This window comes from Antedon mediterranea, chromosome 1 (genome assembly GCF_964355755.1).
Source record: "Antedon mediterranea chromosome 1, ecAntMedi1.1, whole genome shotgun sequence".
NCBI classification, from domain to species: Eukaryota; Metazoa; Echinodermata; class Crinoidea; order Comatulida; family Antedonidae; genus Antedon; species Antedon mediterranea.
Window position 1 is genome coordinate 40,229,275 of NC_092670.1, and position 25,405 is coordinate 40,254,679.

The following is a 25,405-nucleotide window of genomic DNA, read 5'->3' on the forward strand; positions in this document are numbered from 1 at the left end:
TCACAGTGGGATTATCTTTTCCAACTGAAATAATATGAAATCCCACTTGGATTACACCATCCTTCTGCGATGAATAAAATTCCCAGTATAAATCCCACTAAATTATAATAATAAAAAAATCCCAGTTATATCCCAGTACCATCCCACAAGTTTTCGAAATCCTGTTTATGTGGGACAAAATCCCATTCCATCCCAGTACATCCCACTAGATTTTAAACTCCCACTCACGTATGTTGGACAAATCTCAGTTCATACTTTGTTATGTACACAGCAATACATAGTACTTTGTTATGTACACAGCAATACATAGTAATATTTTGTTTGAAAAACGGTTTAAATTACCGTCTGTTTATAATTTGTATTTATTATATAATTTATATAATCTGGTGTAGTTATGTATCAATTTGTATTTATTATATAATTTATGTAATCTGGTGTAGTTATGTATCAATTTGTATTTATTATATAATTTATGTAATCTGGTGTAGTTATGTATCAATTTGTATTTATTATATAATTTATATAATCTGGTGTAGTTATGTATCAATTTGTATTTATTATATAATTTATATAATCTGGTGTAGTTATGTATCAATTTGTATTTATTATATAATTTATGTAATCTGGTGTAGTTATGTATCAATTTGTATTTATTACATAATTTATGTAATCTGGTGTAGTTATGTATCAATTTGTATTTATTATATAATTTATGTAATCTGGTGTAGTTATGTATCAATTTGTATTTATTATATAATTTATGTAATCTGGTGTAGTTATGTATCAATTTGTATTTATTATATAATTTATATAATCTGGTGTAGTTATGTATCAATTTGTATTTATTATATAATTTATGTAATCTGGTGTAGTTATGTATCAATTTGTATTTATTACATAATTTATGTAATCTGGTGTAGTTATGTATCAATTTGTATTTATTACATAATTTATGTAATCTGGTGTAGTTATGTATCAATTTGTATTTATTATATAATTTATGTAATCTGGTGTAGTTATGTATCAATTTGTATTTATTATATAATTTATGTAATCTGGTGTAGTTATGTATCAATTTGTATTTATTATATAATTTATATAATCTGGTGTAGTTATGTATCAATTTGTATTTATTATATAATTTATGTAATCTGGTGTAGTTATGTATCAATTTGTATTTATTATATAATTTATATAATCTGGTGTAGTTATGTATCAATTTGTATTTATTACATAATTTATGTAATCTGGTGTAGTTATGTATCAATTTGTATTTATTATATAATTTATGTAATCTGGTGTAGTTATGTATCAATTTGTATTTATTATATAATTTATGTAATCTGGTGTAGTTATGTATCAATTTGTATTTATTATATAATTTATGTAATCTGGTGTAGTTATGTATCAATTTGTATTTATTATATAATTTATATAATCTGGTTTAGTTATGTATCAATTTGTATTTATTACATAATTTATGTAATCTGGTATAGTTATGTATCAATTTGTATTTATTATATAATTTATATAATCTGGTGTAGTTATGTATCAATTTGTATTTATTATATAATTTATGTAATCTGGTGTAGTTATGTATCAATTTGTATTTATTACATAATTTATGTAATCTGGTGTAGTTATGTATCAATTTGTATTTATTATATAATTTATGTAATCTGGTGTAGTTATGTATCAATTTGTATTTATTATATAATTTATATAATCTGGTGTAGTTATGTATCAATTTGTATTTATTATATAATTTATGTAATCTGGTGTAGTTATGTATCAATTTGTATTTATTATATAATTTATATAATCTGGTGTAGTTATGTATCAATTTGTATTTATTATATAATTTATGTAATCTGGTGTAGTTATGTATCAATTTGTATTTATTACATAATTTATGTAATCTGGTGTAGTTATGTATCAATTTGTATTTATTATATAATATATGTAATCTGGTGTAGTTATGTATCAATTTGTATTTATTATATAATTTATGTAATCTGGTGTAGTTATGTATCAATTTGTATTTATTATATAATTTATATAATCTGGTGTAGTTATGTATCAATTTGTATTTATTATATACTTTATGTAATCTGGTGTAGTTATGTATCAATTTGTATTTATTATATAATTTATGTAATCTGGTGTAGTTATGTATCAATTTGTATTTATTATATAATTTATATAATCTGGTGTAGTTATGTATCAATTTGTATTTATTATATAATTTATGTAATCTGGTGTAGTTATGTATCAATTTGTATTTATTATATAATTTATATAATCTGGTGTAGTTATGTATCAATTTGTATTCATTATATAATTTATGTAATCTGGTGTAGTTATGTATCAATTTGTATTTATTACATAATTTATGTAATCTGGTGTAGTTATGTATCAATTTGTATTTATTATATAATATATGTAATCTGGTGTAGTTATGTATCAATTTGTATTTATTATATAATTTATGTAATCTGGTGTAGTTATGTATCAATTTGTATTTATTATATAATTTATATAATCTGGTGTAGTTATGTATCAATTTGTATTTATTATATACTTTATGTAATCTGGTGTAGTTATGTATCAATTTGTATTTATTATATAATTTATGTAATCTGGTGTAGTTATGTATCAATTTGTATTTATTATATAATTTATATAATCTGGTGTAGTTATGTATCAATTTGTATTTATTATATACTTTATGTAATCTGGTGTAGTTATGTATCAATTTAAACACTAATAAACAGAGTTTTTAACTATAGCTACTTGAAATTATCCAGATATCAACCATAGTTATTTACAATATGTAAATTTAATCTACAAGGATACAATATTTTGTTTTTTAAAAACTTTACGTAGGTGTACATCGTAACGTTTAATTAATTTCTGGTTGCATTATATCACTTAATTATTTGTTATTTATCACAACGTCAATGAGCTTTTAATTCAAATTACCCTGGTAAGTGGCGCAATAACAATTTTAAAGAGTAAAGTTGGTTATAAAATCGGTTAATAAAATATGTTTTTCTTTGTGCATTTAAATTAGGTTTAACATTCAAATTTAAATTTTAAGTAAAGCTTGATTATCTTTTGGAAGCAATGTTCTAGGGGCAATAAAAATGAATTGACCAATCACAATCATGTTGTCATTGATCAAAATTACCAACAATGTGTTTGTGTTGCGACCATCTGGTAACCAAGTTACAAAAATACCGCTTCTGTTAGCTGTACTGGGAGAAACTCCCAAGGGTCCTTCCCCAAACTCCCAAGGGTCCTTCCTCAAACTCCCAAGTGTCCTTCCCCAAACTCCCAAGGGTCCTTCCCCAAATCTCTTTTCAGAATTCATATATTTTTTTCTTAACTTGACTTAGTTGTATTGATTGATTGTCTGTTTGAAAAAGAATAAAATCATACAATATCAATCAAATTATTATCCAGTCTTCAATGAATTAGATTATATGGACATATTCACATGACTTTTAATCTTAACAGTTATCTATGTAATCTGATGGGTTACAGCTGGTTTACAGGTGTATTAAACAGATTATATGACATAACAATACCAAAGTACAGCTATACCTAACATGCACTATACATAATGGGTCACTACCGAGTGTGGGAAATCCTAAAATGTTGGAAATCCCAAAGTGTGGGAAGTCCCAAAGTGTGGGAAATCCCAAAGTGTGGGAAGTCCCAAAGTGTGGGAAATCCCAAAGTGTGGGAAACCCCAAAGTGTGGGAAATCCCAAAGTGTGGGAAGTCCCAAAGTGTGGGAAAACCCAAAGTGTGGGAAATCCCTAAGTGTGGGAAGCCCAAAGTGTGGGAAATCCCAAAGCGTGGGAAGTCACAAAGTGTGGGAAAACCCAAAGTGTGGGAAATCCCAAGTGGGTCAACCTGATATTCTTTCATTGTATTTACAGTAACTGGTAACCACCTAATGACTAGGTTTAACAGAAGCTATGTTTATGTTTAGAGGGCATTGGTCTAAAACCATAACTTAGTTTTTCCTTTTTTCATTTGGTTTTGTTTAAACAAGTCAAACAAAAGTAAGAAAGTACATCACTTAAAAAACTTGAAGACAGTAAATTTGATTACTATAATGCTGATACTTTAAGCTCTGTCTCCACTATCAAACTTTATGTGACAAAAAATGTGATGTGCCCACATTCATTTTGATTCGCTGTAACTGTATTTTGTCTTTATGTCTTTTATGTGTAAACTGACTTTGGGGTTGGGTCAACCGGCTCAGCTACAGTGATTAAGTTCACTTAGGTTGACCCTGGTCTCTCCAATTTCAGTTTTTTTTTAATGTATATACTGAAATAGACCCAATAAATAATTTAATGAAATGACATGATGACATCATATTACTACCATATTTGGGCACATCACACTTTTTTTGTTAAACTAGTTCGATAGTGTAGACAGATCTTAACAAGAATTTCAGATATCAACCATTTTAAGAAAACAATTCAGATATTAAATTAAATTATATTGATGACTTTTCACTTTACTCTACTCTGTATGCATTTACATTTGTTTATCTTAACTTACAATCATTAATATTGATTTTTATATTTATGCTAATTTCATTTTATTCATTCAAAAACTACGAGCAATCAACAATAGGTTTGATAAACTTAAAAAAAAATAATAGAAATGTAATTAAATGTAAATTTATAAAATTTTATTTGCTCAGTCATCAGCAAAACAAGTTGATGATATAAATAAAAATAACTTACAAAGACAGGACTGGCATTCACAATGCAGATGTTTATAAATGAAATTTATAGATTTTTAAATTGTTGGTAACTTGATTGCTATCCTTGTGGGGCAGCATAAACTGCCTCAGGTATATTTTGATATTGTTTGTTGATTTTGTTTTTAATGGCTTATTAAAAATTACTCATAATGGAATGCAACGTAGCAAATAATACATAGCTAAATTCGAAAAGTTGTATGAATCCGGTGAAAATCCACTGAAAACTGAATTGATGAAATGAGAATAAAATAAAAATTCATACAATGAGAATAAAATAAAAATTCATACAATGATAGTAACATTTGGGCTGGATCCAGAGGAGAGCTAACATTTAATTTGAATGAACAATAGTAGGTTTTTGTTGAAAGATGGGTAGGAGGAAGGGAAAGCACATTTGAGCACACCCTCCTGAGATCCACCTGACCAGATAGATACAGTAAAATTACAATGTATGAGTTAGAAATATTTTTTTTGGTAAATAACCATGTATTCTTTAAATTTAGACAAAAAATGACAAATAATAAGAAAGTTTTACAGTATATAAATGATAAAAGTTTTAAAAGGGAATGTATAAAGTTCTGTCTTTTTAACTAGTTTGACAGTGTGATGTGTCCAAATATGGTAGTGATATGTCCAAATATGGTAGTGATATGACATCATCATGTCATATATGGGCACATCACATAAAGTTTGACAGTGTGATGTGTCCAAATATGGTAGTGATATGACATCATCGTGTCATATATGGGCACATCACATAAAGTTTGATAGTGTAGACAGAGCTTTAGAATTAAGGTAAAAGAAAGAAGGTCAGACCTGCTACGGCAATTGTACATTAATGATGGCCTGTCATAAAAACCATATTTCATAGTTTTAAACAATATTTACTGCATTTAGACTAACATAGATTTTATATTAAAAATAAAACATAACATAAAAACTATTAAACCAAGAATATAACACATGCAACAGTATTCTTGAAATATGTTGTAAACAAAATCTGGTGTATTCCATAGTTTTAAGGAGAGAAAATAATGTGCATCTAAAACTAATAGGATTGAGTTTATAATTGTCTGATGTTCTTTAACGACACATATAAATCATTGAATACAATAAATCTAGGCCAGAATTGATAACAATTCAATTACCAGGGGATGTAGTTCATTTTATCATATTCAGCCTAGTTTAAAGTTAAACTATATGTCTCAAATAAGAACATTATTATTCTGTTTTCATTATTCTCTGCCCCAGATGATTTAGCAGCAACAATTGGAACATCCAGAAGGGACAACCTAAACACCTATAAACCTCCATTTTTATCACATACTTTTAATTTAGCATGTTGCTTATTATACTTCATATTCCATATATTCTAATATTGTAGATGAAAGGTAGAATCTTTCTGTTTCAAACTCTTTATAGTGATATACTTACCTTCTTTCTATCACGTTCTTTTAATTTACAATTTTGTTATTATACTTTATATTTCCATATTCCAATATTATAGATAAAAGGTAGAATCTACTTTAAACTTATATAGCCACAATCTAATGGTTTTCTATATTGTAAGACTGTATGCAACTTATATAGCCACGATCTAATGGTTTCCTATATTGTAAGACTGTATGCAACTTATATAGCCACAATCTAATGGTTTCCTATATTGTAAGACTGTATGATAATGATAATGATAAATGAAAACTTATATAGCGCCGGTATCCTCCACCCATGTGGCGCTCATGGCGCTTTGTGCATTAACAACGTGCGAGAACATCAGCGAATAGCGACGTCTTTAGGTTGGTCTTGAAACTGTTTAGACTAGTTGAGCATTTAACTGTTGCTGGTAAGCTGTTCCATACACTTGCGGCCGCAACGTAAAAAGATCTCTGACCCCACTGATTTTTCGCTCTACACTCTTGAAGAAGGTTTTGTGACAATGATCGTAGGCCTCTGCGGGATGATTCGTAACGATCCACAAGGTCAGATAAATAAGCAGGAGCACTGTCATTTAGGATCTTGAATACAAACAACGCAAGTTTGTACTTAATACGTTGTTGAACAGGCAACCAATGCAAATCCATCAGGACAGGAGTTATGTGAGCGTTTGATTTTGTATAAGTTACAATTCTAGCTGCCATATTTTGCAAGCGTTGCAAACGTTGTATTTGAGATTTTGGTATGCCAAACAACAAGGCATTACCAATGTCAATTTTAGAAGTGACAAATGAGTGTACAATCAATTCAGCTGTTTTCTTGTTAAGATTACCGCGAATACGACCAAGGTTCCTAATCGATATGCATGCTGCTTTGGATACAGTTGTTATTTGTGCTTCCATAGTGAGATTACTATCCAGCATGATTCCCAGATTCCGAACCACCGATGAGGGAGCGATGTTAGAGTTTCCGATTCTGATATGTGTGATGTTGATTTTGGAGATGTTACATTTAGACCCGACGATAATAAACTTATATAGCCACAATCTAATGGTTTTCGATATTGAAAGACTGTATGCAACTTATATAGCCACGATCTAATGGTTTCCTATATTGTAAGACTGTATGCAACTTATATAGCCACGATCTAATGGTTTCCTATATTGTAAGACTGTATGCAACTTATATAGCCACAATCTAATAGTTTTCTATATTGTAAGACTGTATGCAACTTATATAGCCACGATCTAATGGTTTCCTATATTGTAAGACTGTATGCAACTTATATAGCCACAATCTAATAGTTTTCTATATTGTAAGACTGTATGCAACTTATATAGCCACGATCTAATGGTTTCCTATATTGTAAGACTGTATGCAACTTATATAGCCACAATCTAATAGTTTCCTATATTGTAAGACTGTATGCAACTTATATAGCCACAATCTAATGGTTTCCTATATTGTAAGACTGTATGCAACTTATATAGCCACAATCTAATGGTTTCCTATATTGTAAGACTGTATGCAACTTATATAGCCACAATCTAATGGTTTCCTATATTGTAAGACTGTATGCAACTTATATAGCCACGATCTAATGGTTTCCTATATTGTAAGACTGTATGCAACTTATATAGCCACAATCTAATGGTTTCCTATATTGTAAGACTGTATGCAACTTATATAGCCACAATCTAATGGTTTCCTATATTGTAAGACTGTATGCAACTTATATAGCCACAATCTAATGGTTTCCTATATTGTAAGACTGTATGCAACTTATATAGCCACAATCTAATGGTTTCCTATATTGTAAGACTGTATGCAACTTATATAGCCACGATCTAATGGTTTCCTATATTGTAAGACTGTATGCAACTTATATAGCCACAATCTAATGGTTTTCTATATTGTAAGACTGTATGCAACTTATATAGCCACAATCTAATGGTTTTCTATATTGTAAGACACATATGATGATATAATGATTGAACAGTTGTGGGGTAATAAGTTAATACAACTTAAAAACCAATCACTATTTTATAAACATTGGATTGAATGTGGCATTATTTTAGTGAAGGATATTATAAAAGAAAATAGATTCATAACTTCAAAAGAATTATTGGTAAAATTAAATTACAAAGCAAACTGGTTAAATGAATACATGTGCTTATTAAAAACGATACCAATACAATGGAAAACTACAATCAAATACGAGAAAAATTGTTATTATAATATAACAGAAAATGTCATTAAGAATAGATATAAGGACATCACAACAAAGAGTATTTATCTCTGTTTTGTGGAGGAAATTTTTGTCCCTCCGGTTTGTCAAGGAAAATGGGAAAAATATTTTGATAATTTGAATATTGATTGGAAGTCATGTTGGTTATCTAAAGTTTGTAAAATGAAAGATAAAAAATTAATACACTTTAATTACAAACTGTTAAATAGAATTTTAGCAACAAACAAAAGGTTGTTTATCTGCAAACTAAAAGATACTAATAATATGTGGTAGATGATTTTATATATACATTTGCTGCTTTCACGGTTTATAAACAAAAGATACTGGCTGATGTTACAAATAAAAGTTATTTTAATTTATGGAAATCTTTTAAACAAGGAATTCTATTCAGAATGGAATGTGATATAGTGTATAAAAGAGAAGAAAGCATAAACAAATGGGAAAAAGTAAAAAATATTATTTTAGCAATGTAAAAATGTATAATTGTTAAACAATACAGGCTAAAAACACGAGAAAATATTATTACGACACAATACTTAATGTTCTTTAATGTTTTTTTTACCTTACTAGTTTTATTTACTGGTGGTATATGAGTTACAGTATATTTTATTTTGTGATGATCTAATGGCAATTGTGAACCTATATTATATGATGTATATTTTTATATAACTTTTGTCTATATTTTTAAATGCTTTAACTTTTTATAAAAATACTCAAAATAAGAAAAATAAAAAAAAAGAACTTTAAGCTGCAAAGATAATTTTCTACTGAAACAAAATTGATTGATTATTGTAACAATTGTAAAGAATGAAATAAAAGTGAGTGAATCTCACAAAAGACAACAAAAAAAATATTGTAAGAGTAAGACTGTATGCAACTTATATTCTTACGTACCACCATATCATTCGTTTTTTGTTTTATTCAGTACGATAAAAAAAAAATATGAGAATGACCCATAAAACTGAACCAGGTTATTTCCAATGTGGTCATTTTAAACTAGTGTGATATTAGCAAATATGGTAGTGATATTAGCAAATATGGTAGTGATATTACCAAATATGGTAGTGATATTTATCAAATATGGTAGTGATACTGATATTCAGGGAAAAATTTCATTTAAAAATTTTGTTTAGCAATATTGCTAATCAAACTGATTTTTAAGTCAAGGAACATATGTTTGTATTGTATTTGCAATAAGAAGGTTTGTATAGCTTTTTGCTATGCTACACTGGTAAAAATGTTCCATATTACCAAATATGGTAGTAATATGACATCATCATGTCCATATAAGGGCACATCACATTTTTTTGTCACATAAAGTTTGATAGTGTAGACAGAGCTTAACAAACCATAATCATTACTATATGCAGAAAACAATGGCAAGAACAACGTACAATTATTATTATTTGTCTACATCTCCAAGTTATATAATATAAATAATTGATATCATCAGGAAAGAAGTCCGTAGTTAAACCTAATGAGGTGAGGCGGTCTAGAAGTACCGTAATAAATTATTTAATTTTCTGAACAAGCTACAAGAATAACATTTAATTTGTATGGTTGATTGAATATGGTAAATGAAACACGTACACAAATAGCATTGTTACAATAGGTAGTAAGTAAGCAAGCAAGCAGTTTGTTTCCTGTTTATCACAAATAAAAAATTGTTGGTGGAATTATACTTGGATTATTAACAATGGATTACTAAACATTTGGATTATTGCAACCACCATACTAAGCTCCACTAACTTTTGTGCGTTAAAAAAATATATTGCATGTAGTTAAAATAAAAAATGTTTACGTAAATAATTCTTTCTTTTTTTTGTAATATTTTGAACGATTTGCTATTCTTTGAAGTTTGCAATATTCAGTTATTAAAATCTGGACTGAATACAAACCACAAACGAGTCCCTAGTTATATAATCAGAGGTGTATTCCATAAAACACATAAAAAACATGTTACGTAAATAACCCGTTATTAATTGTCCTCCGACCTTAATACTTCACAGTTACCGATATATTTTGAAGCATATTTTGCCATTATAAAGATTACGAAGTAAGCCTATACTCCGAGTTCAGCTTAGTCTCAGACTTACATTTGAAATCTGTTAGGATCAAGCTCTCAGTCTAATACAATATTTTAATAAACAAAAGCAATCCCATTTTTAGTAACACATCTAAAGAACAACCAGGATTTTTATACAATGGTATATAACTATAAATAATATGATAACAAAGATATAACTTTTAACATAACATTTATTTTGTTTTGTCTTTTTATAGCTCTGTCTATACTATCAACCTATAGTTTGACAAAAAAAGTGTGATGTGCCCAAATATGGTAGTGATGCTTAAATATGGTAGTGATATGACATCTTTCATGTCAATACACTGTATGGACACAATGAGGTCATATTACTACCATATTTAGGCACATTACACTTTTTTTTTGTCAAACTAGTTTGATAGTGTAAACACATCGTATAGTCCGATTTTATCAAATCTACAACCGAGACAGCTTGGGTGTTTAGCTGAGATGATTATTGTACACAACCATTTGCAGTGTGCCTGAGCTGCCTATCTCAGCATTAAGCATATAAGAAACTGTTTTTTCACTAACCTGAAATTCTTGTGGCATAAGTTTTCCTTCTCTTGCCTTTTCTGCCAAATTTCTAACATTATTGCTAATAGTTGATAATCCCTAAAAGAAATAAACAGTACAGAACAAATGGTTAATTAGGCAATAATAACTTTTAAAACTTAAGCTCTGTCTACACTATCAAACGTTATGTGTTGAAAAAGTTTGATGTGCCCAAATATGGTAGTGCTATGCCCAAATATGGTAGTGATATGACATCATCATGTCCATATATGGGCACATCACATTTTTTTGACACATAAAGTTTGATAGTGTAGAGAGAGCTTAATGTGTATTTCATTGAAGCTCCCAGTATACTGCATTGGTACCCAATTAAACTGGGGATACAGAGGCAAAAGAATGCACACAAACCAAGAGGACACCGGATATTTAAAATCTTCAATCCTCATATTCAAGGAACCGGAACTTCACCAGCTGAACAAAACATAATATATTGTTTACATTTTTCAGTCGACTATATAAAACCGACTTGAATAATACTAATAGATACAAATTAAATTAAATGAAATTATCCATTTAATGAATGGTTGTATGTTCTAAATAACAATTAGTATTATTAGTTGATCAATTAGTTTGGTGGAATAACTGATATTGTGAAATTAATGGCCATCTTACGATCGTATTTAAATTGTTATTCCCGTTGTGGTTTATTAATTTGGATGTTTCTACAGCAGATTCCCATTCATTACAATATCAGTTGCCCTGTCTCTTTGAAAACTAGGTCATTTATGAAGGAATAAGCAATTATAATATACTATGATTCCTTGTCTAAACTCTATGCTTATACGTATAGTATATAACCTTCGACCTAAATCAACCACTGGTTATCTCATCATTTGTTGCTATATAAACTACAACTTTTAAAGCATTTATGCTTTTTATCGTATTTTAACATTTAAATTCCAAAAAACTACTTTTTAAACTTACGTTTTTGTGGAATAATGAGATATTTAGACTTAGTCTCTGTCATTATGCATTACAAATTAATAATATTCCAGTGTCACCAACCAGTGCTATCTGGATTGCAATATGTAATTTTAAAGGTTTTATCATTTTAAAAGAAGATTTATAAATTTTCTTGTTTTAACGTGTTGCTGCTATTGTTATGTGATTTTACCATTTTATATATTTCATATTTCAACTTTTAAATGGACTCATACTTACTGTACAACCTATTTTAAGGTTTTATTGAGTTCCATTTTCGTCAGTCATTATAAATGTCTTTTTATTGTACTCATGTTTTTTTAATGAAATAATAAAAACAAAATTAAAAAGATACATAGAGCAAAATGAGAAAATAACTCAAATGAAGACAGCTTTTGAATCTATTTAAAAACTTTTACAAACTTACATTCTTTTGACACTCATGTAAAGAGGTATGTAGGCAATTTTGACAAAGTTTCTGAAACGCCATAGCACTGTGTATGGAGGACGGAGCCAAATTCAAAGGGATACGTCGGGTCATTCATGATTGTGTATATTTTGAGTGCAACCCATGGTATACCTGAGGGAGTTTAGAAATCAGATTTGTAAACTGGATATCTGCATAGTAAATTTGACAGGTCTTTCCCCCTTCAGCTTATTGCATATTTGAATATATCAAGTTTAAAATATTTCTTGATTTTGTAAGCCTACAAGAGTTTGGAATGATGATTGATGTGAGCATCAGGTAGTGGTTGGGATTTAATCCTCATTTCATGAGGGCATGGTTGTGAGTTACATTTCTAGGATAAATTGTAATTTATATGAAAATGTCTTGGTATTTATGGAACGTACTTTAAACAAACAGGAGTGGATACTTAGTAGTTAACATACATACAATACAACTATGGTGAATGTGAACAATGTACAGTAATGTATGTGATAGAACATAAATATAAAACTGTAGAAAAAGCATAGTCACTATCATTCCTGTAGAAGTTGCATTCTAAAGGTTAAATGTTTTGTTTTTTTTACTTTTTGCCAACTTCCAATAAAAATAATTTTCCTCCATAATAACAACAACCACACTGTGCTCAACAGCACACAATAACCACACTGTGCTCAACAACCACACTGTGCTCAACAACCACACTGTGCTCAACAACCACACTGTGCTCAACAGCACACAATAACCACACTGTGCTCAACAACCACACTGTGCTCAACAACCACACTGTGCTCAACAACCACACTGTGCTCAACAGCACACAACAACACAAATAGAAACAAATTTGTCACATTTTAAAGAACATTTCTTTGACATGACAATCATACTGTACTCTATAATTTGTATCCATTTTCATTCAAATATTATTTCCATATCGATATTAGACCTTTATTATTGTAATCAATAAAATTATGGATTTTGTAACTTTTTAACATTTAGGGTAAAAATCTATAAATAATCATCAATTGTGAAAATAATTACTTAACATTTACATCAATAATACGCTGAATAAAATCAATGACAAGGAACCGTATTATGAATGTAATCCTACTTGACATTGTTACAAAATTTAAACAGAAGTTAGGGGCAACAATAATCCATAATAAACCTCAATTTATTTAAGAGTAAGTAGTTTAAATTATTATGATTCTAGTTACAAACAAGAATTAAAGTCTTAGACATTTAAACAAAATAAACAATAATATTTAATGTATGATACTACAGTATATAGAACTATAGAAAATTATTTTACAAATTCTGTCATGAAAATACCGCTCTTTTTAATCCGTATTCTAGTCTTACTCAGTAAGACTAGATATTCAAACTCTAACATACCAATCAAGATCAATTAATTCCATAAAACTAGGGATATGTTCAAATATGTCATCAAAAAGTTATTGAAAAGGGAACTCAACATAAACTTTAGCTTTTAAGCTTAAGTTCATCAGATCTTCCTATTTAGTTCTGACAATAACGCTTTTCAGGTTGAATTGTTTTTCAATAAGCAAATTTTAAAATAATGATTATTTGTTTTTTGTAAGGTTAATACTTCTTTTTATTGATCTATTCTGTCTATACTGAATGATACTTTCAGTGCTAAATCATTGATTTCCAAAGTGGTTCAGTAGTTGAGTATCAGCATTGCCGGTAAACTTTTAAGCAGAATGTATTGTTTTGTCCAATTGATATTGTCTATTTAGAGAGGGAATCATTCTATTTGTTTAAAAGCTTTATTTTTAATATGAAAATTATTTACCTCGGGAAATAAATCAATTTATTTTTAATCTGAAAATAAACTTCTGGAAATAAATCAATTTTCTCCCATTGGTTGATGGTTGGTTTTTAAGAAGCAAATCTAAATGTTTGTAAACATTAGTCAGTATTCTTTCTTTGTTAAACAATTCCAAGTAAACTTTGAATGGGATTAGATGATTAAGTAGGATTAGTAGGATTAAGATAAGGTAATTTACCTTATTCATCAGAAGTACAAGTAGAACTAAAATCAAACATAACTGAAGAGATCAGTTAATAATAGTAAGATTAGTTATGTGAATAAGCAGTCACTTAATGACCTGTTAAGTGGTGATGAGTACAACAAACATATGAAAAACATGTCAAAAGCACTTCCTTATCTATTAACAATAATCCGGCTAATAACGCTTAAATATGGGATTTCAAATAGAAAGATAACACGAGTTTACCAGCTTCCGTAATGCATTTAAAGTTAGGCAATTCCACTCAAATTATCATCAATGTAAATTGGTAATGTATACGACTCTAAAAGCGTTCATAGCGATTTCTTGGTAATTTGTAAATTGTAATATGCAACAAAAACCAAATTACTTATTTATCTCTTTAGTCATTCTTTCAACAATTGAGCCAGCCTATAATAGAACATCTTAAGCCTATCAAACTTTATGTGACAACAAAAATGTGATGTGCCCATATATGGACATGATGATGACTGTCATATCACTATCATATTTGGGCACATCTTTTTTTGTCAAAATAGTTTGATAGTGTAGATAGCTTTAGAATCTTGCTCATCCAACTGATGGGCCAGATATTTATATTATCTATTTATAAGCGGAATTATTGTTTTTGTTTTACCAAAGTGATTAACTTTATTAAAACTGCAAAATGGCCATTTTTCATGTTTTTGAAGGATAAAAAACCTTTATACAATACGTCGTGAGCTGTATCCTGAATGATCGCACGATCAAATTGATATTGGGTATGATCAACTAGCGATCATGTTCCCACCTAATAATACATCTTTAAACGCTGTGAGGTGTTTCTCGAATGACCGCACGATAAAACGATAAAAACGATATTGTTTATGATCAACTACTGTTCATGTTCCCACCTAATAATATGTTTTGAGATTAACTTCAATGACCACAGAAATACAGTATCATAAATGGATTCTCCAAATTTAAAAAAAGCAATCAACCATTTATCATTGTTCCGTTATACTGTCTCCAAAAACAGTCACAAACTGTTCACAAAAAGTGACTTAAACACAAGATGGTTCTTAAATTTTGTCAAATGTCAAAATTAATTTATTTTGTATTCAATTGTACTAGATTAATTAATATTAGAAACTCCATATTTTATTTAAACAACTTAAAGAAGATCTATACAACAATAATTTGCATAAAATATGGGACTTATTCACGTCAAGCTCACCTGAACTTAAATATCACCTTTTTTTTGACTAGAAATTCATTAAGAATATCAAATCCAATGTATAAACAATATTAACTATGTATTAGCAAGTAACATCTTTGACAAATATTGTAAATTATTTTTAACAACTGCATGGAAAGAACGCAACGAAATTTATACTATCCGTCCATAACAATCTTTTACTTTTCGCTCAAATGTATTGAATGTATTTTTATAACCTAATGTTTATATACTTTTTAGTGTAATAATTTATAATGTTTGTATTTGATTGTGTAGTAAAGATAAGTCCATATTTATTTTTTTGTTGTTGCACATCTCTTGAGAATTGTGCCTTTGTTATAAAAGAGAAACAATAAAGTTATTATTATTATTAACAAGTGGAATCATTCACAGAGATTAGTCGATAAAATGTGTTCACTGTTAAACCCTATACAAACTTGACATTATTATACTTATCTGCTTTGTTTTGTTCAACATGAGATAAGATGAACTGACTTACTACAGTATTCATGATAATGAATATTTTATGATAAAATATTTAAATTTTGATTCACAGGAGTAAAAGATCCGAAAAAAAATGTGAATTTGTTGTTCATGATTGAGGTTATCTTACAGTTGAACCACAATTCATTGTGAATCGTTTACAGACCATTCGTAAAAACGTGTAGCACAGTGTGTTCCAAGTCGGACGCAAGACCGGAGTACAATGAAACTTTACTTATGTTTGCCTCTCTACATTAAGGTGTACAGATAGGTACCTGATAAGGTCACAAACTGCCCTGATTACTAGCTACAACATTATGAAAATAGATTTCCATACATGTTTAAAAAATAACCGGTGTAATAATGTGAAGCACTTATATGAGAACGACATATTATTATTTACAAAGGTCATTAAAATCTTTATCTCTATATATTATGACCTGAAATATTAAATAACAATAACATGCTCTGTCTGCATTCTGCCAGGTATTTTGCTTTATTTTAATAAATTTAGGAATATTTATCTAAATTTATCCTCGGCAAAAGACACATCTTTCTATAAACAAATTCACATCGATAAAAACAGAACAAGATTTTAAACAGATCATGCAGATGACATTTGCTAAAACATTAAGAAAACATTAAGAAGGTATTGATGTAGGAATGAAACAAACAGAATCAATCATAAAGGTCACATGACAGACAACATAATGGACATCATGAGACTCTGAGGTGTTCAATTAAAAAACAACAGCAAATAGCTAAAAAGTGCATACCAATATGGACTTAGAAGATATGAGGTTTACAGATAATGATAAAATATGTGGTTACAGATAATGATAAAATGTCTGGTTACAGATAATGATAAAATGTCTGATTACAGATAATGATAAAATATGTGGTTACAGATAATGATAAAATATGTGGTTACAGATAATGATAAAATGTCTGATTACAGATAATGATAAAATGTCTGGTTACAGATAATGATAAAATGTCTGATTACAGATAATGATAAAATGTCTGATTACAGATAATGATAAAATATGTGGTTACAGATAATGATAAAATATGTGGTTACAGATAATGATAAAATATGTGGTTACAGATAATGATAAAATATGTGGTTACAGATAATGATAAAATGTCTGATTACAGATAATGATAAAATGTCTGGTTACAGATAATGATAAAATGTCTGATTACAAATAATGATAAAATGTCTGATTACAGATAATGATAAAATATGTGGTTACAGATAATGATAAAATATGTGGTTACAGATAATGATAAAATATGTGGTTACAGATAATGATAAAATATGTGGTTACAGATAATGATAAAATATGTGGTTACAGATAATGATAAAATGTCTGATTACAGATAATGATAAAATGTCTGATTACAGATAATGATAAAATATGTGGTTACAGATAATGATAAAATATGTGCAGTTAAAATGCAAATTCAATTGGAAACAACTAAAGGAGAAATCATTACCCTTTAAAAATTGTTTTTTTATAAACATCATCAAACAGAAAATACAGGCATATCCCAGGGTATAGTTGACTTTTGGTCTGGATGTAGACCTTTTTCTAGCCAATTCAGATGAGTTTTTACAAGAAATGCTTACCAATCATTTTTTTTCCCTGAACCAGGGTTTCCCCGGGTATAGTCCCAGTATTGACTTGGTATAGTCTCCATCCGAAGGGGTAATTATACCAGCTTATACAGTATTTAAATTTGGTTCTTATTCTCATTAAACTCACCAAACCTAAGTGTGTGTTTATGTGAAGTGGGGTTTATCTATCAAACCAGGAAGAGTGAATTTCACTCTTCCCTGAGTCAATTTCACTCTTCCCTGATCAATCGCAATATAAATGAACAATTTACCTTAGAGTCGGCATTAAATACGATTGGTGTAATGAGACCATTATCAGTTTGAACGGCAACACAAAGATCCACTTGATTAAATCTAGAAAAAAAAACAAGAAAACAATTTGAAGAATGTAGGTTGCAAGAAACCCAACAGCAAACGTTATCACTTTGTAGACATGAAATAATGTGAATTTAGCATAGAGAATATAGGATGCACCGTCCAAGAACACCAACAACAAATTGTATTACTTTATAGACATGAAATAATGTGAATTTAGCATATAATGTAGGTTTTAAGTGAAACCAGATAAGCTATACATTAACCTTATTGATCAATAGTAATGTATTTCAAGTATTGATTTGTGTGCAATATTTAGTTTCATGTGTTTTTATTATTAGTAAAACGGTTTAACTGGATCTCTATGTAAAGTTTTTTTTTTATTCAAATATAATTTATTGTTCTGGGAATAACTTCACCAGTATAGCATAGCAAAAAGCTATACAAAACAACCTTATTGCTAAACATTTCTAAAATTGTGTAGCAAAAAAAACAATACAAAACTATGTTTCTTGACTAAAAAATCAATTTGATTAGCAATATTGCTAAACAAAATTATAAAATGAATTTGTCCCTGTTGTTTGAATGTTTGTACAGTATATTAAAATATTTTTTATTATTAAACAGAAACCCAAGAAATTTCATGATGAAAGAATTGGAGTTTATTTAATTGAATTTTACTTTAATAAATAACTCTTACAAAGTTATGAATACATTATAACAAGCATGTAATTAATATGTACCGGTAATTAAATGATAAATTAAAATGTGTAATAATAAAGTACTTACAAATTTTGATCTAGTAAATTAAATTACAACAATATTCTATTAATATATACAGATTGACGAATCATTTCTAATCCTTAATTTAAATAAATATTTGGTAGATGCCTGTAATCATAAATAATAAGGCTTAAATAGTTGAATAATTTATGTAATTTGCTCAGTATATGACAGAGTATAATCCTAAGCTCAAATATAATCCCACCCCTTAATTTAGGCTAAATTTGGAAATAAGATTTTGGTAAATTCCACTGTTAGTTCAATCAAAAGCATGATGTAAGAAGCAAAATGAAGTGTCAAAACTTCCGGTTTAAATTTTATTCCCACTTCAGCAGCCTACGTGCGTAGAAACTCAATGTGTCACTCCTCATGTAATGCACTACACACATTATGTCAACATTAACAAGTTAAGAACTCAATGTGTCACTCCTCATGTAATGTACTACACACATTATGTCAACATTAACAAGTTAAGAACTCAATGTGTCACTCCTCATGTAATGTACTACACACATTATGTCAACATTAACAAGTTAAGAACTCAATGTGTCACTCCTCATGTAATGCACTACACACATTATGTCAACATTAACAAGTTAAGAACTCAATGTGTCACTCCTCATGTAATGTACTACACACATTATGTCAACATTAACAAGTTAAGAACTCAATGTGTCACTCCTCATGTAATGTACTACACACATTATGTCAACATTAACAAGTTAAGAACTCAATGTGTCACTCCTCATGTAATGCACTACACACATTATGTCAACATTAACAAGTTAAGAACTCAATGTGTCACTCCTCATGTAATGTACTACACACATTATGTCAACATTAACAAGTTAAGAACTCAATGTGTCACTCCTCATGTAATGTACTACACACATTATGTCAACATTAACAAGTTAAGAACTCAATGTGTCACTCCTCATGTAATGCACTACACACATTATGTCAACATTAACAAGTTAAGAACTCAATGTGTCACTCCTCATGTAATGTACTACACACATTATGTCAACATTAACAAGTTAAGAACTCAATGTGTCACTCCTCATGTAATGCACTACACACATTATGTCAACATTAACAAGTTAAGAACTCAATGTGTCACTCCTCATGTAATGCACTACACACATTATGTCAACATTAACAAGTTAAGAACTCAATGTGTCACTCCTCATGTAATGCACTACACACATTATGTCAACATTAACAAGTTAAGAACTCAATGTGTCACTCCTCATGTAATGCACTACACACATTATGTCAACATTAACAAGTTAAGAACTCAATGTGTCACTCCTCATGTAATGTACTACACACATTATGTCAACATTAACAAGTTAAGAACTCAATGTGTCACTCCTCATGTAATGCACTACACACATTATGTCAACATTAACAAGTTAAGAACTCAATGTGTCACTCCTCATGTAATGCACTACACACATTATGTCAACATTAACAAGTTAAGAACTAAATGTGTCACTCCTCATGTAATGCACTACACACATTATGTCAACATTAACAAGTTAAGAACTCAATGTGTCACTCCTCATGTAATGCACTACACACATTATGTCAACATTAACAAGTTAAGAACTCAATGTGTCACTCCTCATGTAATGCACTACACACATTATGTCAACATTAACAAGTTAAGAACTCAATGTGTCACTCCTCATGTAATGCACTACACACATTATGTCAACATTAACAAGTTAAGAACTCAATGTGTCACTCCTCATGTAATGCACTACACACATTATGTCAACATTAACAAGTTAAGAACTCAATGTGTCACTCCTCATGTAATGCACTACACACATTATGTCAACATTAACAAGTTAAGAACTCAATGTGTCACTCCTCATGTAATGCACTACACACATTATGTCAACATTAACAAGTTAAGAACTCAATGTGTCACTCCTCATGTAATGCACTACACACATTATGTCAACATTAACAAGTTAAGAACTCAATGTGTCACTCCTCATGTAATGTACTACACACATTATGTCAACATTAACAAGTTAAGAACTCAATGTGTCACTCCTCATGTAATGCACTACACACATTATGTCAACATTAACAAGTTAAGAACTCAATGTGTCACTCCTCATGTAATGCACTACACACATTATGTCAACATTAACAAGTTAAGAACTCAATGTGTCACTCCTCATGTAATGCACTACACACATTATGTCAACATTAACAAGTTAAGAACTCAATGTGTCACTCCTCATGTAATGTACTACACACATTATGTCAACATTAACAAGTTAAGAACTCAATGTGTCACTCCTCATGTAATGTACTACACACATTATGTCAACATTAACAAGTTAAGAACTCAATGTGTCACTCCTCATGTAATGTACTACACACATTATGTCAACATTAACAAGTTAAGAACTCAATGTGTCACTCCTCATGTAATGCACTACACACATTATGTCAACATTAACAAGTTAAGAACTCAATGTGTCACTCCTCATGTAATGTACTACACACATTATGTCAACATTAACAAGTTAAGAACTCAATGTGTCACTCCTCATGTAATGTACTACACACATTATGTCAACATTAACAAGTTAAGAACTCAATGTGTCACTCCTCATGTAATGTACTACACACATTATGTCAACATTAACAAGTTAAGAACTCAATGTGTCACTCCTCATGTAATGTACTACACACATTATGTCAACATTAACAAGTTAAGAACTCAATGTGTCACTCCTCATGTAATGCACTACACACATTATGTCAACATTAACAAGTTAAGAACTCAATGTGTCACTCCTCATGTAATGTACTACACACATTATGTCAACATTAACAAGTTAAGAACTCAATGTGTCACTCCTCATGTAATGTACTACACACATTATGTCAACATTAACAAGTTAAGAACTCAATGTGTCACTCCTCATGTAATGCACTACACACATTATGTCAACATTAACAAGTTAAGAACTCAATGTGTCACTCCTCATGTAATGCACTACACACATTATGTCAACATTAACAAGTTAAGAACTCAATGTGTCACTCCTCATGTAATGCACTACACACATTATGTCAACATTAACAAGTTAAGAACTCAATGTGTCACTCCTCATGTAATGCACTACACACATTATGTCAACATTAACAAGTTAAGAACTCAATGTGTCACTCCTCATGTAATGCACTACACACATTATGTCAACATTAACAAGTTAAGAACTCAATGTGTCACTCCTCATGTAATGTACTACACACATTATGTCAACATTAACAAGTTAAGAACTCAATGTGTCACTCCTCATGTAATGTACTACACACATTATGTCAACATTAACAAGTTAAGAACTCAATGTGTCACTCCTCATGTAATGCACTACACACATTATGTCAACATTAACAAGTTAAGAACTCAATGTGTCACTCCTCATGTAATGCACTACACACATTATGTCAACATTAACAAGTTAAGAACTCAATGTGTCACTCCTCATGTAATGCACTACACACATTATGTCAACATTAACAAGTTAAGAACTCAATGTGTCACTCCTCATGTAATGTACTACACACATTATGTCAACATTAACAAGTTAAGAACTCAATGTGTCACTCCTCATGTAATGTACTACACACATTATGTCAACATTAACAAGTTAAGAACTCAATGTGTCACTCCTCATGTAATGTACTACACACATTATGTCAACATTAACAAGTTAAGAACTCAATGTGTCACTCCTCATGTAATGTACTACACACATTATGTCAACATTAACAAGTTAAGAACTCAATCTGAAACTAAGTTCTGTTTTTGGTAACATTTCATAGAGAAAGGAAATCCGTTTGCTATGTCAATCAATCAACTAATCAATAATCAATCAATCATCAATCAATAATCAATCAATCAGTGTTTATTACAAAAAAGATAAGATTTGATATCTACAATTCAAATTAGAACATGAAATAGTACCACAGGTACAGAAAACTAAGACAGAAACACATCCAAAATGATGACACAAAAATATTCTTCTACACATATTGTTTTTTTTAATGTGTATATAATTTGTGCCAGTGGAAATTAAATTACACTCTAAAAATAAGTGGACAAATAAACAATTATTATTATATATTACAAGATATTAAATTATTAGTATTAATTTATTAAAGATTGTCCCCCTAAAAAAATAATTATTAGACATTTTCTGTTACATATGCCATTTTAATGTCACATATAGTTATCCACTTTGACCAAAAATTAGATCCAAAAAAAATATAATTACCTGAAAAAACGGTAATTTAAAGCAAAAAAACAGTCAAATTGGCTGCCAGCCAATGGATTTTTGGTTGAATTTAACCATTTATTTTCTAATTTTAAAACATCTAATTTGTGATGGAAACCGAAACAATATAAGATTTCCTTATTATTATGTTTAACCTAAAATATAAACTTGTTTGTAAATTTAAATTATAAATAAAATGTGCATAAAAATGTCTTTGTATGGCATCAACTTACTGTCTAATTTTATCGTCCATCCATGATGAGTTAGCTTCCGGTTGTTTCATGCATGCTAGGGCGGACGCTTTAATCACAAAATCATTCACAGACAGCTTGCTTCCATCAGATTCCAAAATTGAATTTAATTCTTTTCTTAATCTGCAAAATGTGGAGAAATAAAAGAACTTATTAGAAATTAGGTTGAGAACTATTTAAACTGGAGGGGAATCCAGTATGCAACTTTATTCTATCAAACATGAAGTAAGTGTATTTTTTCTTTTAATGAATTTTATTAATTTTATAAAATTAATTAAAAGAAAAATTCCTGAAAATGGCTGTGGGTTAACATTACAGTATATAAGATCATAAACAAGCAAAAGAAATTTATAATCAGGCAAAAATACCAAATAATTTCATGACTGAAGTAAAATGTTTAAAATTAAGTCCTGTCTACACTATCAAACTTTATGTGACAACAAAATGTGATGTGCCCATATATGGACATGATGATGTCATATCACTACCATATTTGGGTACATCTGTTTTTGTCAAACTAGTTTGATAGTGTAGACAGAGCTTTTAGAAGGCAAGCATTATGAATACCATGATGATGTCATATCACTACCATATTTGGGAACATCTGTTTTTGTCAAACTAGTTTGATAGTGTGGACAGAGCTTTAAAAGGCAAGCATATGAACACTTTAGTCACAAAAGTCTTGTCTATCAAAATGTATTTAATTGATTCTGATATGAAAGGTTGGATCAATCGTCAGAAATCTGAACGCCTAAAGTAATGCATTCATTGATTTTAATTCCCACACATCTATTTAATATTCCCCTTAAATACATAGAATATTTTAACAAATGTTTATATGCATAGCATTATTTAATTATAAAAAATAGCTTTTTGAAACACCTACAACTTCTAGTGCTACAGTAACTATAGATACAGTAACTATAGATAAAGTGACAGAAATCATTTTAATCACGTTTTTTTTAGAAAATAAATGTAAGTGTCATAATTATTATTTATTATTTGTGAGTGACATGCGATGATTATATAGATTTTTTTTATAAATCAAATTTAATAATAATTCATCTTTTTAATTCAAATTCTATACAGCCTTTGTAACATGTGAAAAATTGTTTTTAGTAAATAACTATCAATAGGCTCTTTTAACGAGTACCTCCGCAAGTGTGTCTTTAAAATAAGAGTTGTGAAAAGTGAATACGATTTTGTTAGGTGTACTACACAGTATCCGTTAACTTTACTAAATGGAGAAAAATTCATTTGCGTTCCATATTAAAATGTTGATATTATGAAATAAAGTTACCAGTAACAACATTCAATAGGTTTATATGCTAATTTGTTTGTTTATTTGTTTGTTTACTCCCTGATTTTCCAGAAAGATGTCGTGATGTGGTTTACCATGTGTGTTTGTATTTTTCTTCCTATATTTTTTAACAGTATTTATTACTCAACAAATTATTTTAAAGGATGATTTCATAGCTGTATGAAAACACGTCATTCAATTTTCACATGCCTAGACGGAGGTTTGCGCTCTCTGAGTGTCCTTCTAGTTTGTAATTGGACACCCACTTTTATCATTCTATATTACTGATGTAAACAAACAAGAATTTATTGTATAAATCTCAGGCTCTGTTTACACTATCAAACTTTATGTGACACAAAATGTGATGTGCCCATATATGGACATGATGATGCCTTATCACTACCATATTTGGGCACACTTTTTAAACTAGTTTGATAGGGTAGAAAGAGCTATAACCAAATCATTACAATCAATGACATTATTGTAATGATACGGAACCTATGATGAATATAGTAAACTTAATCCTGTCATGGGACATTCAAAATTACTTTTGTATTCAATGATAATTAATGACTATGAATTAAGTACATTCCTA

The 25,405-nt window shown here is 29.3% G+C and overlaps 1 protein-coding gene across 1 annotated transcript in view; it reads right to left on the reverse strand.

The window, feature by feature from the left end:
* LOC140039959 (dihydrolipoyllysine-residue acetyltransferase component of pyruvate dehydrogenase complex, mitochondrial-like) overlaps window positions 1-25,405 on the reverse strand; it is a 50,826-nt gene that overhangs the window by 9,791 nt on the left and 15,630 nt on the right. Inside the window, exons 9-11 of the mRNA XM_072085550.1 lie at window positions 23,493-23,633; window positions 18,124-18,205; window positions 11,091-11,171 (exon numbers count right to left, since the gene is read on the reverse strand). Of these exons, the coding sequence (XP_071941651.1) occupies window positions 11,091-11,171; window positions 18,124-18,205; window positions 23,493-23,633 (304 nt within the window). The remainder of the gene's footprint in view (window positions 1-11,090; window positions 11,172-18,123; window positions 18,206-23,492; window positions 23,634-25,405) is intronic.